The sequence below is a fragment of the Eumetopias jubatus genome, unplaced genomic scaffold (genome assembly GCF_037043125.1).
Source record: "Eumetopias jubatus isolate StellerSeaLion01/CBP00866 unplaced genomic scaffold, mEumJub1_p1.0 scaffold_4, whole genome shotgun sequence".
NCBI lineage: Eukaryota > Metazoa > Chordata > Mammalia > Carnivora > Otariidae > Eumetopias > Eumetopias jubatus.
In genome coordinates, this window is record NW_028274810.1 from 123,514,740 (window position 1) to 123,531,567 (window position 16,828).

The 16,828-nt window shown below is 42.5% G+C and overlaps 1 protein-coding gene across 1 annotated transcript; it reads right to left on the reverse strand.

Moving 5' to 3' along the window:
* Positions 1-11,510: 11,510 nt before the first annotated feature.
* ZNF572 (zinc finger protein 572) lies at positions 11,511-13,782 on the reverse strand. The gene is made up of 2 exons (XM_028105672.2): positions 13,679-13,782; positions 11,511-13,021 (listed from the first exon to the last, which is right to left on the reverse strand). The coding sequence occupies exons 1-2, from the start codon at positions 13,755-13,757 to the stop codon at positions 11,517-11,519; spliced, it is 1,584 nt and encodes a 527-aa protein (XP_027961473.1). The 5' UTR covers positions 13,758-13,782; the 3' UTR covers positions 11,511-11,516.
* Positions 13,783-16,828: the final 3,046 nt, after the last annotated feature.

Below are 16,828 nucleotides of genomic sequence, written 5' to 3' on the forward strand. Positions count from 1 at the left end.
CAATCAGGACGCGCACCGCGCGGTAGGCCGAGATGGCGCTATGCCGCGTTTGGCCAATCGCGGGCGGCACGGCCCGCGCGGCGTCGCCGGGTGAGGCGCTAGGGCGATGTTGCGTGGTGTGGGGTGGGGGTGTGGGGTGGGGGCGTGGGGTGGGGGCCTGTCGCCGGGTGGGCGGATGGGAAGGCGCTAGCTGGCTGCGAGGGGCGGAGGGGGTCGTGCCCGGGGTCCCGTGGTCAGATTACCGCTGAAGCCCTGGCCGCGGGGGTCCTACCCGGGAAGAGGTGGAGCTCGTTCCGAGGAAACCGCTGCCGGGAGTCACGCCGCCTAATGTCGGAACGGGGCCAATCATCCCGTGAACATTTACCGAGCGCCTACTACGAGGCCCGGGGGTCCTAGAGATGAATCAGACACAGCCGTTCGGCCCCGAGGCTAGTGTGTGTAGACAGCAGTGGAGACCGGTGCGTGGGGAACGTGACACGTTCAAGCCGAACGTCTGGAAGAACGGGTTAGGCCGACTTGTGCCCGAAGGAGGCGGGAGAGGGTATGCGGGGTGTCCCCTTCATCCAGAATTGTCTGGCGCCACGCACTTGTCACAGTGCTCAGCCTAAAGATATACTCGTGTTCGTAGCCCTATTCGCTCAGGATCAAGCAGAAGGGGGCGGTCCGCGGGCGAAGAAGTAAAGTAGAGAGGTGTGTCGAAAGTTCCCTGAGTGGGCGAACAGGAAACCCTCCCTCCCTCCCCGCCTCGCCCTGAGGGAGTCAGGCAAGAGCTCCGGGGAGGTTACCTGAATTGTATCCAGGACAGGCATTCTAGGGGAAACAAAAACGTGTGCAAGAGTTGCAAGGTGAGAGGTGGCCCTTGTTACAAAATGGTGAGACCTCCCTCGAATTCATTGAGGACCGAGACCAGTGTCTTAGGTCACCCTGTTGCTTAACCCTGGACTGCCTAAACTAAACCCTGCAGTGTAAGCAACAATCCTTTCTGCCGCTTAGAGCACAGCTGCGTTGTCACCTGTTCCATAAATTGGTTCGTACTTTATTGACCCAATCTCTGACTCTACACGTATGGCTGAGTCTTATCCCGCTAGTTCCTGTTCCTTGAGGGAAGGAGCTCTGTCTGATAAATCAGAGTCACCTGCAGCCCCCAGCACGCTCTCCCTAAAAATGTATTTAGTGAAGGAACGAATGATGAGCGATAATGGGGTAGTAGGAAGACCAACTGACTAGAAAGTGGATACCTAGGTTCTGGCTGTCACTAACCAGCTTTGTGACCTTGGGCAAGTCAAAAGTCGGTGGACCTCTAGGGAGAGAGAGCAGTATCTTCACGAAATCGAATCCTTACAATCCTGTAACACTTTGCTGAGTTTAGTTTAAGAAAGGATGGCATCAGGGCTGGCTTTAGTAATATATTAAGCATCTGCCTAGTGGCTTATACTTAGTGGATTAAGCATCTGCCTTGAGCTCAGGTCATGATCTCAGGGTCCTGGGATGGAGCCCCGTGTTGGCCTCCCAGCTCAGCTCCCTCTCCCTTTTCCCCTTCCCCCTGATCTGATCGTGCTCTCTCTCAAAAAACTAAGTAAAATCTTAAAAAAAAAAGGATGGCATCTGTCATCATTTTTCACCCCAAATACATGTCTTATCTGCTAATAAAAATAATTACGTGTCAAAATACTTTCACAGGCATCGTTTAACCCTCAAATAACAAAAATGAAACTTAAAGAGGTGAAGTGGGTTGGCCAGATCAGAGCTGATACCTGATGAAACTGAGTTAAGCTCCTGGTCTCCAAATCTTGTCCTCAATACTCCTTCCTAATTATCAATTACTGCTTTAACATTCCTCCATTATAAAATCAAACCTTTCTTTCCCTGACAACAATCCTCACTGGTATCAACAAATTTGACTGCTTGAAATATACATCAAATTTAAAAGGACTCAAGAAATTCAATTTAATGTGTGGGAAATAGTTTTCCTAAATATAAATTCCTCAATAAACTGCTTGTTGGTTCCTACATTGCTTAAAATGATGGAAGTCTTGAGCAGCTGACTTACAGATGAGAATACAGTATCACCAGGATGTTACTTGATTACCCCATACCTGAAATTAGCATAAGATGATTTTTTTCTGAAGTAGGTAACCATCACTTAAGTATGTTTGAATCTTGGCATGGCTCCACTATTCAAAAACAAAAATCCTGTCACTCAGACCTGAAGCAAAGGCAATGAAATATGACACAAAATCAGCCACTTACTGGCAGAAGGTAACAAACGATAGAGTAAGTCCATGAAAAATACTTTGTAATCAGGCCCAGGCAGTGTTGAGACCTTGGAGACCAGGGTAACTCCAAAGAAAGAGGAAGCATGGTGGACCTGTCTGGGGGGAGCAGGAAGCATGCTGGAGACATGGCTGCCACCAGAGAAGCTGTAGGAGGCCAAGAGGAAGTGGGAGAAGTACTGTGTCTTCTCTTCCCTGGGGGGCCCAATCTCCAACTAGTGTTCTCTCAACTGTTGGCTGGACACCAGTTGAAAAGGAAGTTTGGGAACCACAGCCTGCAGGGATTGGCCCACCTGTGTTTCAGAGCAAAGCATGAGGTATTTCAGGAGTCCACAGGTCGGCCTAGGATTGGCTCACTTTCTAAAATTTATGCCTCTTGATTCTTTTTCTCATTTTGTTGTGTTGATGAGGACCTGAAGCACAATACTGAAGAGTGCTGGGGATATCAGGTTTCCATGCTTATTCTTGATTTTAGTAGGATTATTTCTAATGTTTCAATCCTGAATAGGATGCTTATAGTTGCTTATAATGTATTAAATTTTTTAAAATCAAATCTTTTTAAGCATATATGGATATATATAAATTTAATGTATTTAAATATATTTACTATAACACAATTTAATGTATTATATATTTGATATATTAATATATGTTAATATATTATAATTAATATATAAATTTATATATATAAATTCTATTCATGTAGTGAATTTAGTGTAGTGAAATCTTACACTAACAGATTTGATAATAGTGAATCAGCCTTCCATTGTTTGACAAAACTTTACTTCATCATGGTGTATCATTTTTAATAAAGTGCCATGTCAGATTTGTTTCTTTAAAAAGATTATTTATTTGCGGGCGCCTGGGTGGCTCAGTTGGTTAAGCGACTGCCTTCGGCTCAGGTCATGATCCTAGAGTCCCGGGATCGAGTCCCGCATTGGGCTCCCTCCTCCAGTGGGGAGTCTGCTTCTCCCTCTGACCCTACCCCCTCTCATGTGCTCTCTCTCTCTCTCATTCTCACTCTCTCAAATAAATAAATAAAATCTTAAAAAAAAAAGATTATTTATTTGAGAGCGAGAGTAGAGTGAGCAAGAGAGAATACAAGTGGGGGGAGGGGCAGAGGGAGAGGGAGAAGCAAGGTCCCCGCTGAGCGGGGAACCCAGTGGGATGCAGGGGCTTGATCCCAGGACCCCAGGATCATGACCTGAGCTGAAGACAGACGGTTAACCCACTGAGCCACCAAGGCATCCCTTAGATTTGTTTTGAAAAAAATACTTTGTAATCCTGACAAGAGCTAATACTTACAGTATAGTCAGCATTCCAAATGTTTTTCATACATTAGTTCATCTTGTCCTCACAATCACACTATGAGGAAGGTAGTGTTTTTAACCCCATTCTACAGATAAGGAAACTGACGTACAGAAAAATGATCACACAGCTGGTAAGTAGCAGAGCCTGAATCCAAGCCCAGAAAATCTGGGTCAGGGGGTGCTCAGGTGGCGCTGTTTTAAGCCTCTGACCCTTGGTTTCTGCTCTGATCCTGATCTCATGGTTGTGAGATGGAGCCCTGCATTGGGCTCTGCGCTTGACATGGAGTCGGCTTGGGATTCTCTCTCCCTCTGCCCCTCCTGCTAGCGCTCACGCGCACTCTCTCTCTCTCTGAAATAAATAAATCTTTTTAAAAAAGAAAGAAAATCTGGTTCAGGAATCTGGGATTGTTTGACTAGAACGCATTTTTTTCCTCCCCATACAAAGATCTAATTACCTTAAAACAAACAAAGAGCACATTTGATCTTCCAGTGACGTCTCTACTCTCCCTGTTGGCCTAATTTGGCATGTCAGGACTGGACTTTTGCCTTTTCAAGTACCATTCTCGATTCAGGGGAAAGCCTTGCCCTCCTTTCTTCAATTATCCATTCTTTCAGATCCAGATTAATCATCTCTTTTTGTAACTCCACTGCTTGGCCATAGCTGTCACCGATTTATAATTGCGAACTTTCCTTTGTTCATTTTATACCTGTTTTTTTTTTTTTTTTGGCCCAAACTGAGCACTTCCTCTTTCATTAATGTTTTTGTTTGTAACACTTTAGATCAAAATCCTCAAGAGTTACTTGCTCACCATTCCACCAGTCCACAGACTTTTAATGCCAGTCATTTAACTGTTCTGCACCCCCTCAGTGCTTATGTAATCTTTTGCGAATTCTAGTTGGAATTTGGAACTGGGTTTTCATTTTCTTATTCTTCTTGGATACTGCTTATAAAGCCCTAGAGTACAGACACCAATGCAATTCAATGTAATAAATGTGTATCAAGTGTCTACTTTGTGTCAGGCGCTGTGCTTGGTGTTGGGAGTAAAGCACTGAACAGAGCAGACACAGTGCCTGTCACTTGGGGGTTCAGAGTTTAATGGAGAAGACAGCAGCATACAGGTAATTAAGGACATGTTGCACTGGAGGCTAAGAAGATCTAAATGAACCTAGGGGTCAAGGAAGGCCTCTCAGAGAAAGTTACATTTAAGCTGAGGTTGGAAAAATTAATAACCTCTGGTAATGGCAATGACCACACCTTACATCTCTTTTCCCCCCTCCCACAGTGTGGTTGTTTTCCCCTTAGTATAACATCGATCCCTGCAGCTGACAATGCAAGTTTCCCACTGAATTGTTGATGGCAGTCGGATGGGAAAGATGAAGATTCTAGTCTTCTGAGAACTGTCACTTGGTATCTTCATAAGCCTCCAGTGTGCTTTTTCCACAACATCAATTTTACAAACAAAAATTTTACATACTCATCCACTTGCCAAACCTGAATTTACCTTCGTCTTCTAGATTTGGGGTGCACTTCGTTCTCTGAATCAGGTGACAGGAGGTATTGAACTAAGTAGCCAGCGCTTTCCCAACCATTTTTCCTTAGTACTTACTTCCAGGCTTGGGCATCATGATCACTTCCCTAGATCTTAGAGCAGCTTCTAGCGCCATCTACTGGAATTGTGCCTGGAGCGCCTTAAGATGACGTAACCCTGATCCTAACCCAAGAGAGGGAAAGAGGGGTTAAAAAAGGGGGGGAGGGGATGAGCAAGCTGCCTTAAAAGAGGTTTCCATCACTTAGATGTACTGACTCCAAATTACAAGTTTACCTCCCCCAACCCCTCCAAAAGATGTTTTCGCTGGGGTAATTGATAAACAGTTCTGGAAAGAGATTAAGTAACAAGACTTTAAAAAGTTTTATGTCCTCAGACTCAATAATCTCACTGCTAGGAATTCATTCTAAGGAAAAGAGATGTACACTAAAATATGTGTACCAACAAAAAACAATTGATCGATCACAACCACAATATCAAAACAGAACACAAACCACCAAAAAGCCTTGTTGACAATAGCATTCTTTTTAATAGCAAACAACTAGAAACAATATCAACATCTACCATCAGAACAACTGAGTTGCTATGGTACATCATTCGGTATATTATTATGAAGCCATTAAAAACCTCATAATCATTTAAAACAAGTAAACTGGCAATGACATAAGATTAGAGAAAAAAAATCAAGACAATACTCCATACAGACATATACAAACACTCTGTATAACCCAATTTTTAAAAATATTTATTCAGATATATGCTTAGAAAAAGGGCTATTGGGAAAGATCCCAGAACTTTCATGGTGAGTTATCTCTGGAAAAAATGATCACAGTCCATTTTTATTTTGGTCTTCATACTTTTACATATTTCCTACTTTATACTTCTCTGTATATTTTACCATTAGCAATAAGTATTACTTTAATGTTTAGAAAGTAAGCTATTATTTTAAGGGGGAAAATCTTTCACCTGTGTTCATCCAGTCTAATCAACTAGTATTTAATCTATTTATCCATATGATGTAAGATGGCTCAAAATTAATCATGATCCTTTTTCAACCAAAGCATCCACTTCATCCCTCACTGTGTCAAGTCCTAGAACATCTACTGATTTTACCAGTCATGCAATGTTCGATCACAAACCTCACTGTCTTAGCACTACCTTATAAGCTACCTCTGCTTATAAGTGGCAACATGCCGTCGACGTCATGACTCCCAAGCACCATGTTTCCATCTGGACCTTTATAACCAAGTGTTTGGACCATCCTAAGCCTTGACTTCATTCCTACTTCACTGGGAGGGGAAGGAGGAAGAGGGAAGAAAAGGGGGCAAAATAAAGGGTAGAAAAAGCCTAAGTTTGGGTTAGAATATGGATGGACAAGGCAGAAAAGGTTAGGGCCAAAGAGAGGTAAAAGACAACAAAAATGAAATACAAGAGATGGGGAATTAAAGGAAAGGTCCTTTTTAAACAGAAAAGGCAGCAGTTGCCTAAACATCTGCCATAAAATAATAATGATGTGCTACATTATTAGCCTACACACTCAGCTTGCTACCTCCTCCTAGTCATACCCCTTCATGTTCATGGGGAAAACAATAACAACAGGATTGCACCATTTTGGTGGACCCAGGGGACACCCAAGTCTCTGGGGCTACCTTCAAAGATGATCCAAAGACCCATGGTTGTCGAGAGGCATTTTATAATGGTTTATCAGCTAACACTGAGTGATTACTAGGTACTAGCAATGCTAAGCACATTACATGTATTCTCTCACTGATCCTCACAACAAACCTATGAGCTAAAGGTTATTAATGTCTTTATTTTAGGAACTTAGAAATAATCAATCTAAGAAATGATTAAACATTTCTATGCATAGAGTCTATCCTTGGCAAAATTATGAGCAGATGAGGGCGGAGAGGGAAGGAAAATACTGTTTTCTTAACACCTATAATATGCCAGACACCTCACCTCATTCACTGCTAACTAAATCTTACAAGGTAACTACAGAGTACAAAGTGATTGAAACATGAATTTGAAATATATTTTGAACCTATCCTGGACAGTCTGAACCAAAAGCCCAGGGTCTTACCTCCAGAGGATTCTGAACAATTGGGACATTTAAGGGTCCTCTAGGGGTCAGTGTGAGGATAGACCCAGCCTCCTAGAGGAAGTCACTTTCACTTCCAAGCTAGCCCAGCCTCTATGGACTGGATGATATTGGTGTTAAAGGGACCGGGGCGGGGGGGGGGGGCGGGGGGGGCGCTGAGACTGGACAGCTTATTCCAGTAAACTTCACCATTGGCAAATGCCCTTCATCCAAAAGCAATAAACACTTCACATGCCAGGCTTTGTGTCAGACAGTAGAATTACAAAAATGAAATCCATTGTCTACACACAAGGAGTTGTCTAACAGGAAGGCATATCCTGGAAAAGCATACTCTTGGGCATTAGCATAAAACATATAAGCATATGACACCCACTCAGTCACTACTGAGCACCACTATGTGCGAAGCACTGTGTAAACTTCACCAAGCTTGTGTTTTCACGGAGCAAACCTAACCCATTTGAATATATAGTTATTTCTAGCTCCTTGGATTATCAAATTATTAGATTTGAAGATGAAGATGCAGCATAAGTTATATAGCTCAAGAGTGGGCAAGGAGAAGGTAGTCATCCGAAAAGCTGAACATTTTCCTACTAGTTATCCTTACATTCGCCCCTCCCAAGGTCATTTGAACTTCTGCTAACCACGTATTAGGCATCCGGTAAATTTCTGTTGAATGAATGACCATACTGCTTGAAAGGAATTACATAAACTCAAATACAGAATCAAGAAACAATGACGGTTTTGTCACTACCATGATTTCAGAAAGTGAGACTGGCCAAGATGAACACACTGGATTAATGTATGAGAGGCAGAAGTCACAAACCATATTCCACTACCTCTCACCATCAATGAGGAAGTTTGTACAGCGCTAGGGAGAAGGCTCATTTGGAGATCCAACTTGGATGACCCAGAATGATGGGAGCAAACCTTCACCTCGGGTACTATGATAAGAGACTTACTGTTTGCACGCTTTCTGGCAGATCATACAGCAGCTAGGGAGTGAATTCCCCACCACATTTGTGAGTATAAGCATTAACATGGATTTCCTCATTCCACTGTAGGGAAAAAAATACAAGCCCCTCCTTTGAGTAGGAAAAAATGAGTAAGAGTCTTCCCTTTAGTTAAAATGAAACTACGAAACAAATCACTTAAATAAGAATGTTTTACTGGGGTGCCTCGGTGGCTCAGTTGGTTAAGCAGCTGCCTTCGGCTCAGGTCATGATCCCAGGGGTCTGTGATGGAGCCTCACAGCAGCCTCCCTGCTCAGCGGGAGTCTGCTTCTCCCTCTGCCCCTCCCCCAGCTCGTGCTCCCTCTCCCTTTCTCTCTCTCTCTCTCTCAAATAAATAAATAAAGGCCGAGAAATTCAGTTGCAAGGCAGGAGCTGTTGGGGTGGTGCACCATCATCAATCACATTATGTGTGGCAAGTAAAAAAAAAAAAAATGCTTTATATACTCTTTGTGCTGGCAAGAAAAATAAAGAATACAGAATATTTACTTCTTGGGGAGCTAAATAAAAAATACCTATACTTGCCGATTAATGAAATTGAGGCAAAAGCATCAAATATGATTAGATTTACCATTACGTTCTCCTAAGTGACACATCTCTCTTCTGTTTTCCTAGTTTTCAGTCTAAAGAGACGATTCTTGCTAAATTGTTTTACTCGTGGAGTCCATCTTAGCCCATCTAAAATGTGATCATCTATGATTCTATAGACATCGAGGTTTGTGAAACAGGTTTTATGTAATCGTGGGTAGTCATAAAACAGAGTAGGTGATGCTGATAGGACATAAACTGTACCTGCTGTTAATCTCTTCAGATGGGAATTAGTTGAAATTGAACTTGCGGTTTTGTTCTTTCCGGACTTAAACTGAATCCCTTTGTTTCAAGAACAAAAAAATTCAGGGCGCCTGGGTGGCTCAGTTGGTTAAGCGACTGCCTTCGGCTCAGGTCATGATCCTGGAGTCCCAGGATCGAGTCCCGCATCGGGCTCCCTGCTCGGCAGGGAGTCTGCTTCTCCCTCGGACCCTCCCCCCTCTCATGCTCTCTCTCTCTATCTCATTCTCTCTCTCAAATAAATAAATAAAATCTTAAAAAAAAAGAACAAAAAAAATTCAATAAGCCGAATCAAAAGGATTTTCACTTGAAACATGATATATAGTCTTGTGCTTTTACAAAACCTTATTCCTCAGGGTTCCCGAGGTTGGTCATAAAGAATTCACATGTAGGAGAAGTTGGGGTTGCACTGCTTCTTCTGCAAATGTGGGGAGGACAGTTTTCAATTTATTTCAATCAATAATAACCCATTACCATGTATTTAGACCTTGTTATATTTTAAGCACTAGCTGCTAGCTGCTTTACAAACATTTATTTAATCCTTACAGAAACCCTGTGAGGCAGGAAGTCTCTCGGCTTCACAGATGAGGAAGCAGGTTCAGCGTGGTTACCTGCGACATATAATGTGATTGATGATGGTGCACCACCCCAACATCTCCTGCCTTGCAACTGAATTTCGGCCTCGATAGCAAATGCCCAAATTTTAATTATCAAACATTAATCAAACTCTTAGTTGTCTGTGGTAAAAAATACCGCCAACACTTGTCCCCAGATATTACAGTTGAAAACAATTTGGACGATCCTACCTAACATACAAAGGTGAAAAAATGCTTAGGTGAGGGTCATGTAAAAGCCAATGATACCCAATTATGTTCTCCCCTTTTTTTAAAAAAGCAGTAAATCACCCCAAATGCTTCGTGTTTTGTAAACTTTTTGTTAAATTTTGAATCCTGCAACAATACGAAACAGCTTAATTGCCTAACCAGTATCAGGCATAGTACGATCATGAAAGAAGAAATAGTCACCATGCAATTCAGTGACCTACCAGCTACGGCCCTTTGCAGCAGCTCTAATTGGCCCTTTCTGGCTCCACATTCCTAATTTGTATCTCTACATGGTCTTCATAAAATATATTTCGAATCCAAAAATGAGACAAGAAATTCTGAGCAATTCAGGAGTCTTGACCTTCCTACACATCTACTCCTTGCACTGGCAGGAAAAAATAGGGGGTAGGAGCACAGGAAATAACTTAATACTTTACAAAGCATCATTCCCATTGGACAGACAAACAAGGAGGATCCACACACCCCGTAAGTCAGGAGGCAAAAGAAAACTGTCAAGACTGGAACTAGGGAGTCTTGGTCTCCAATGGCAAACCATCCCTACACATTGGCTCAGACTCAAGGGTTTAATCATTAGAAAAAGAACCCCGCATCTGATCTGACCAGGAGTTGTGTAATGAGAAAACCGAGGGGAAAAACCTATTGGTCAAAAATTTTTAAACAATTTAAGAATTTTACCTCTTAATCTGGCTTTGGCCAAGACAATGGGATCATATCACTAAATTACCAAGATGGCTGAACAGAAGACATACAAGCATTAGAATGGCCAATCTCTAGATTGAAAGCCTCTATCCCATTTCTACTCTATGGTACAACTCTTCTTGGAGAGCAGACACCTCATAGCCCATTTCCTACAGTCTTATAGGAAATCTTTATGAGTCTGTCAAGAATAATCATCTTGAAAGAAAGAACTTTATATGCTATCCCATACAGCAGTCACCAGTCACGTGTGGCTATTGAGTGCTTGGCAAGTGGTTAAAGCAACTAAGGAACCAGATTTTAAATTTCATTTCATCTCAATATAAATTTACTTAAATAGCTACATGTGGCTAGTGTCTATTGTATTAGACAATATAGTTCTAAACACTACAAAAGTTAATTTTCAGCAAATAAAAATGCATTTCAAAAAGTGAGTCTTTTCTTTCTTAGGAGCCACCAAAACAGCCAGGAAATCACATTATTTATTCAAAAAGAATCTTTCTCTGGATAAATCCCTGAGGCCAGTAATGAATTATTGCCACCCAATCAGGCAAGAGGAAATAGGGAAATCCAATGGCTAGCTCAGCTTCAAGCCCTCAGATGTCCTTATTCCCAGGATTTCTCCTTATGTTTGCCTTTGAAGCTATTCCAATCTTACCTTAATCAAAAAAACATTTCTTCTCCATCATTGGCAGCCTCTCTCACTGGGCAGATGTAATGAGCTGGGGATCGGGGCCTTCCCATTCTCTAACCTGGGAGGTTGACTTTTTCCAGACATTATGGCAAACACATCAAAAAAACTTTGTAGCAACACCTTCATTGTGATGGCCCAGTAAGAAAAGGAAAATAAATAAATTAAATAAATAAATAAATAAATAAATAAATAAACAAATAAACAGGCTTTGGGATTCAAGAAGAAGATGGATTTGGGACCGAAAAAGAAGAGATGAGGGCCATTTCCCCCGGACAGTTTTTCCAAGTCCACCCATGAGGAAAATCTTCAACTTCGGGAGACCCAAAAGACTTTTCTGTGTGAATTTTCCGATGCTGATTGAGATAGGCACTTCTGCTGAAGCATTTCTCACAGTCCGTGCATTTGAAAGGTTTTTCTCCCATATGAGTCCGCCGGTGCCTGATAAGATTAAAGCTCTGACTAAAGCACTCGCCGCAGTCAGGACACTTATAAGGTCTCTCTCCTGTGTGCGTCCTTTGGTGAATCACCAGGGTGGAACTCTGGCTGAAAGTTTTCCAACACTCTGAACACCGGTAAGGTTTTTCTCCTGTGTGTGTTCTCTGATGTCTAATGAGATGGGAGCTGAGACCAAAACGCTTTCCGCATTCACATTTGTATGGTTTCTCCCCTGGCTGGAGTCTGCATTCTTCTATCACACTGCAGTTCTGACTCAAGCTTTCCTCATATTCAGAACTTTCATAGGGCTTTTCTCCTGTGTGGGTTTTCCGGTGCGTAATTAGGTTTGAACTTCGACTGAAACTCCTCCCGCATTCTGTACACTGATAGGGTTTCTCTCCCGTATGAATTCTCTGATGCTTTATTAGGGTCGAATTACAACCAAAGCTTTTTCCACACTCAAGACATTTGTAGGGCTTCTCACCTGTGTGGGTCCGCTGGTGGCGAATCAGGCTAGAACTTTGACTAAAACTCTTTCCACAGTCAGGGCACTTATAAGGTTTTTCTCCAGTGTGAATCCTCTGATGTTCTATTAGGACGTAACTGTGGCTGAAGCATTTCCCACAAATAGGACATTCATATGGTTTTTCACCGGTATGTGATCTGTGGTGCTGAATCAGGTGGGAGCTGCTACTAAAGCTCTTCCCACACTCAGGACATTTATAGGGTTTCTCTCCCGTGTGAGTCCTCTCATGGATAATGAGATGGGAGGTATTGCTGAAGCTTTTCCCACATTCACCACACTGGTAGGGCTTCTCTCCTGTGTGTGTTCTCAGATGTTGAATCAGGTGAGAGCTGTTACTGAAGCATTTCCCACACTCAGAACATTTATAAGGTTTTTCTCCTGAGTGGGTCCTCTGGTGAATACGCAAATGAGAACTGTTATTGAAGCTTTTCCAACATTCAGAACATTTGTAGGGTTTGTCTCTGAAGATCGAATTCTGCTGGACAGAGGCACTGCAGTGCTCCCCTGGGTCCCAACTCCGGTGACTGGGTTTTTCATCTTTTCCTGTAGAATTTCCCTGATTCTCTGACTTGCCATCATTCTCACAGGAATCATTACACCAGATCTCATCTCCTTGGGACCATGTCAATGGAATTTCTTTTGTACCCTCATGCTTACATTTTGGGGGGCCATCTCTTTTAGACCATTTTGAGGCTCTCTCTTTCTCTGCCTTGGAATTATTGTGTTGAACAGTTTCCAAATTATTCTTACTTTCATCTCCTGTAAGAATAAACAAATATTCTAAACATATTCCCTAATCTCTACCAGGGGAAGGAAAGTCTGAATTGCAGGGGAAGGGAGAGAATAACAAAGTAAAACCTCATAAATTCTTTTAAAGTGTTTAAAGCAGGTTTTAGTTTTTCTACTCTAAGTGTTCATGAGAAGCAGGTGAATTTTTTTGTTCGTAGTAACAACACTAATGAGGTATTTGAACAGCCGTCAGCAATTACCAAGGGGGGGCTTACTGATCTAAAAACTTCATTAAACTTTATTCTAGAAGACTTAAAAGAAAAAAGGTGATCTGAGTAGGGGAGAAACCGAGTAAGACACATTCTAAGGTGAAAACTTGATGATACTTTGGTTAAAATCTGAGAAAATACAGAAATAATGATACCTACTACTTATAAAGAACAATAGCTTGGCATATAGTATCTCGTTAATCCTAAAAAATATGAGACAGATACTCATTTTTCCTAAAGATGAGAAAACTGAGCTTGTAAAAGTTAACATAGCTTGTAAGCAACAAAGCAACAGAGCAGGAATCAAATTAGTTTGTCCCATTCAAACGCCCTGTTCTTTCTACACAGTCTATAGCACTCCATGGCACATCTTACATTGAATTTTCAATCGATCCAGATCATCTTCTTGATCCCTCACCTGTAAAAGGGCTTTTCAAACTCTCCCTCTCCTTGAAGCCACTAGAATCTGAGACCAACAGTTTTTGCTCTTGCTCCATCAGTGGTCACAGCCAGGGTAGGGATCAGAAATCCTGTGGAAGGAAAGAGGTTATGCTTGCAGGCATCAGCTAAAATGTATTATTTTTCCTTCCTTCCTAACCATTGCAACAAAACAACTGTAGGCACAGAATGTTCTGCACACCAGACTGAAAAAAAGAAATATGGTCTTTAGAAGTCTTTTTGGAAAAAAAAAAAAAATCTTATCTTAGATGCAAGTGTTTTGAATTAAGGTTAACCCAATTTACTTTTTCTAAGGAAATGCCAATAAAAAAATTAAGTCTTCACATTAAAATCTGAGGATCAAGCTTCAAAAACAGAATGAATACTAGTACTCATTGTCCACTCAGAGTTTAAAAACACTTTTAATTGAAAACATGAAGGTTTTTTTGGAAAAGGCAACAATAACAAGACTTCAAAAAATGGATATGCAGGTATAAGAAGCAGCTAAAGAGAAAGCACCCTGTTCAGAAAGAATATGCTGGCCCTTGACAGAAGGATGAAACTTTCGAAGTTCAAGTTCAAAATAAAGTTAGAATTTATATAATCAGGAAAAAAAAAAGAAAAAAATAGGACAAAGCAGGGCTAGAATAATTATAGCCAATAACCCCTAAAGATAAAAAGGAAGCTAATGAGGGCACACTTCCTTGCCTCTTACTTTCTCAATCTATCATAATCACAATATTCCTTTTAGCCTAAACTGTATCTTCTGGAGTCAACTATGATTCTTGACCTACTTTAAGGGACTGATCACTGGAAGGCAGGTATATATGGATTTGCAATCCATTTCAGGATATAAAGAACATTATTCGGGAAAAACAAGAGCCTAAAATAAGGATGCACTAAGGCACACATGGAAAACTGTTTTTGGAGGAGTATAAAAAAGGTTTAGTGATTTTCACCTTATCACTGCCTATTATGTGCCAGGAAGTGAGCTAAATACTTTACACATAATATTTCTCATTTAATTTTCACGATAGCCCTTGGAGATCTAGAAATAATTACCAGCATGTTATTATAGATGAACAAAAAAGACAGTAAGAAACTTTCCCCGGGTCACAAAACCAGAAAGCTGTAGAGCAGAATTCATTCCCAAGCCCGTTTGGATACTGACTTTCACACTCTTATCTATTACAGTAACCCAGAGCAGGAGGCAGAGCTGGGCATAACACCAAACTGCAAATGAATCTCAAAGAGGACCTTTATTTTGTAAAATATTAGCTGGATTTAAAAAAAAAAAATTTATATCTATAGATGGGATACCAAACGAAGCTGGCATTCCCGAAGCACCCTCAGCAACTAGGGATTTGTTACAGGAAAAGGTGAAACTAGTCTAAATTACAAACAGCCCTAACGTTTGAGTGGGGGGGGGGAACCCACACACCTAAAAGGGTCAAAAGGGAAAACTGATGGAGTAATATGTTTTGCTGAGTTATCTATTTCCATCAAGGTCTTTACAAACGAAGTAAAAGTCCGGGTAACAGAGACCCGTGCAGCACTTTCCCTGCTAAGAAACTATTAATTTTGATGGTAGGGGGTCTCAGGAACACTGGCTCAGCAAAACGGTAGCAACCTCCGGCCATAAATGGGATTACAAGGCTGTCCCTTAGATGTCACTCCAGAGATGGGCTGTTTTCGCTGTCCTAGAGCAGAGGTGCTTAGGATGGGGCCGTGCTTTGGATTAGAAAGTCTTCCAAAGAAAAGGCACTGCCTGAAGCTTAGCTTTAAGAACCGTTGGCAGGGGGCAGAGGCCGGGTGCGCTGCGGGGTGAAGTTCCAGGAGGCCAGATCGTCTCCAGCCGACAAGTCCTTTAAGAGACCCACCAGGCGAGGGAGGGGAGGGCAGCGCGATGGTCGGGGCGGCGGGAGACCCTGGGCCTCGGCCCCTAGCAGCCGCGGGATCCCTCTCCGGGCACACACGGCAGCCTGGGTGGTGCAGTGGCCACTCCTCCAGCCCGTAGCCCTTGGCTCCCTTCCCCCCGAGAAGGAACTCACTGTTCCGGGGGCCACACACGAGGCGCCCAGCACCCCCGCAGACCCAGCTGTCCCGGAGCAAGGAGACCCCAGCTCCTCCCGACCCCACCAACCCAAGGTCCTAAACTCTCCAGCCCGGAAGGCAGAAACAGGAAGTCACCCTAGCCCCCCTGCAGGTTTTGCCGGAGCCTCTCTAGGAAACAGGGATGGCCAGGTCTCGTTGGTCTTAACCCTTAGGGTCCCGGACCAGAAGGGGCGTGCTGGTGGATTTCCTTCCCTCGCGCTGTCTGTGGTCTGTCCACTTGATTCTCACTCCTCACACTTGTCAGGCGCCTTACAATAGGGGCCCGACTGGAGCGAATACTTTCCCTTGCCATCAAGGCATCCTCGGCTTTATCATCATCAGTACAAGAAAAAGGAACCGAGCATTTACTAAGCTCCTGTTGTTTCCGTTGCCACCGCTGTGAACAGGGATGTATATTTAGCTATCTGTGAAACAGTTGAACAGCTGAGGCATCCACCCACGCACAAAACAATTCGTTAACAAGGCGCCGTTATTAATAAGACCCGGAGAAGCACTGAAACTCTGGTCTTTCGTTACAGAGAAAATGGAAGGCAATCCCTTCGTCTCCCCCATATCAAGCCTACAAATCTACTTATGTCTCTCTCTTCCCTCCTGTTACAACGGAGGATTGGTCCACATTTAAAAGGAGCCCATTACTGGTACTCACTTTCCTTCCCACCTTCTTGGAATCCTTACACTAACAACTAACCTCTCAATTCTACCACTTCCGTCCCAAAATAGTTCTTTGGCTTTATTTATTATTTTTTTTCCCCCTCTCACAATGTTTCCATTTTATGGCTTCCCGCTGACGTTTTAACTTGTTTCTTCTTCAGCAAAAGCGGTAAATCGCTAAGATCGCGGTTGACCTCTGTGTTGGTGTATTTCAGTCCTAAGGCCTCTTTCAGGAGTTTTGAGACTGCTGAGAATTCCTCTTCTAGACACACGTTCATTTTAACAGAGCCTTGTTGATCTTTAGTTATCTTTTGCCCTAGATTATATTCTTATCATTAAAATAAATGAGGACTTTCAGAAAACA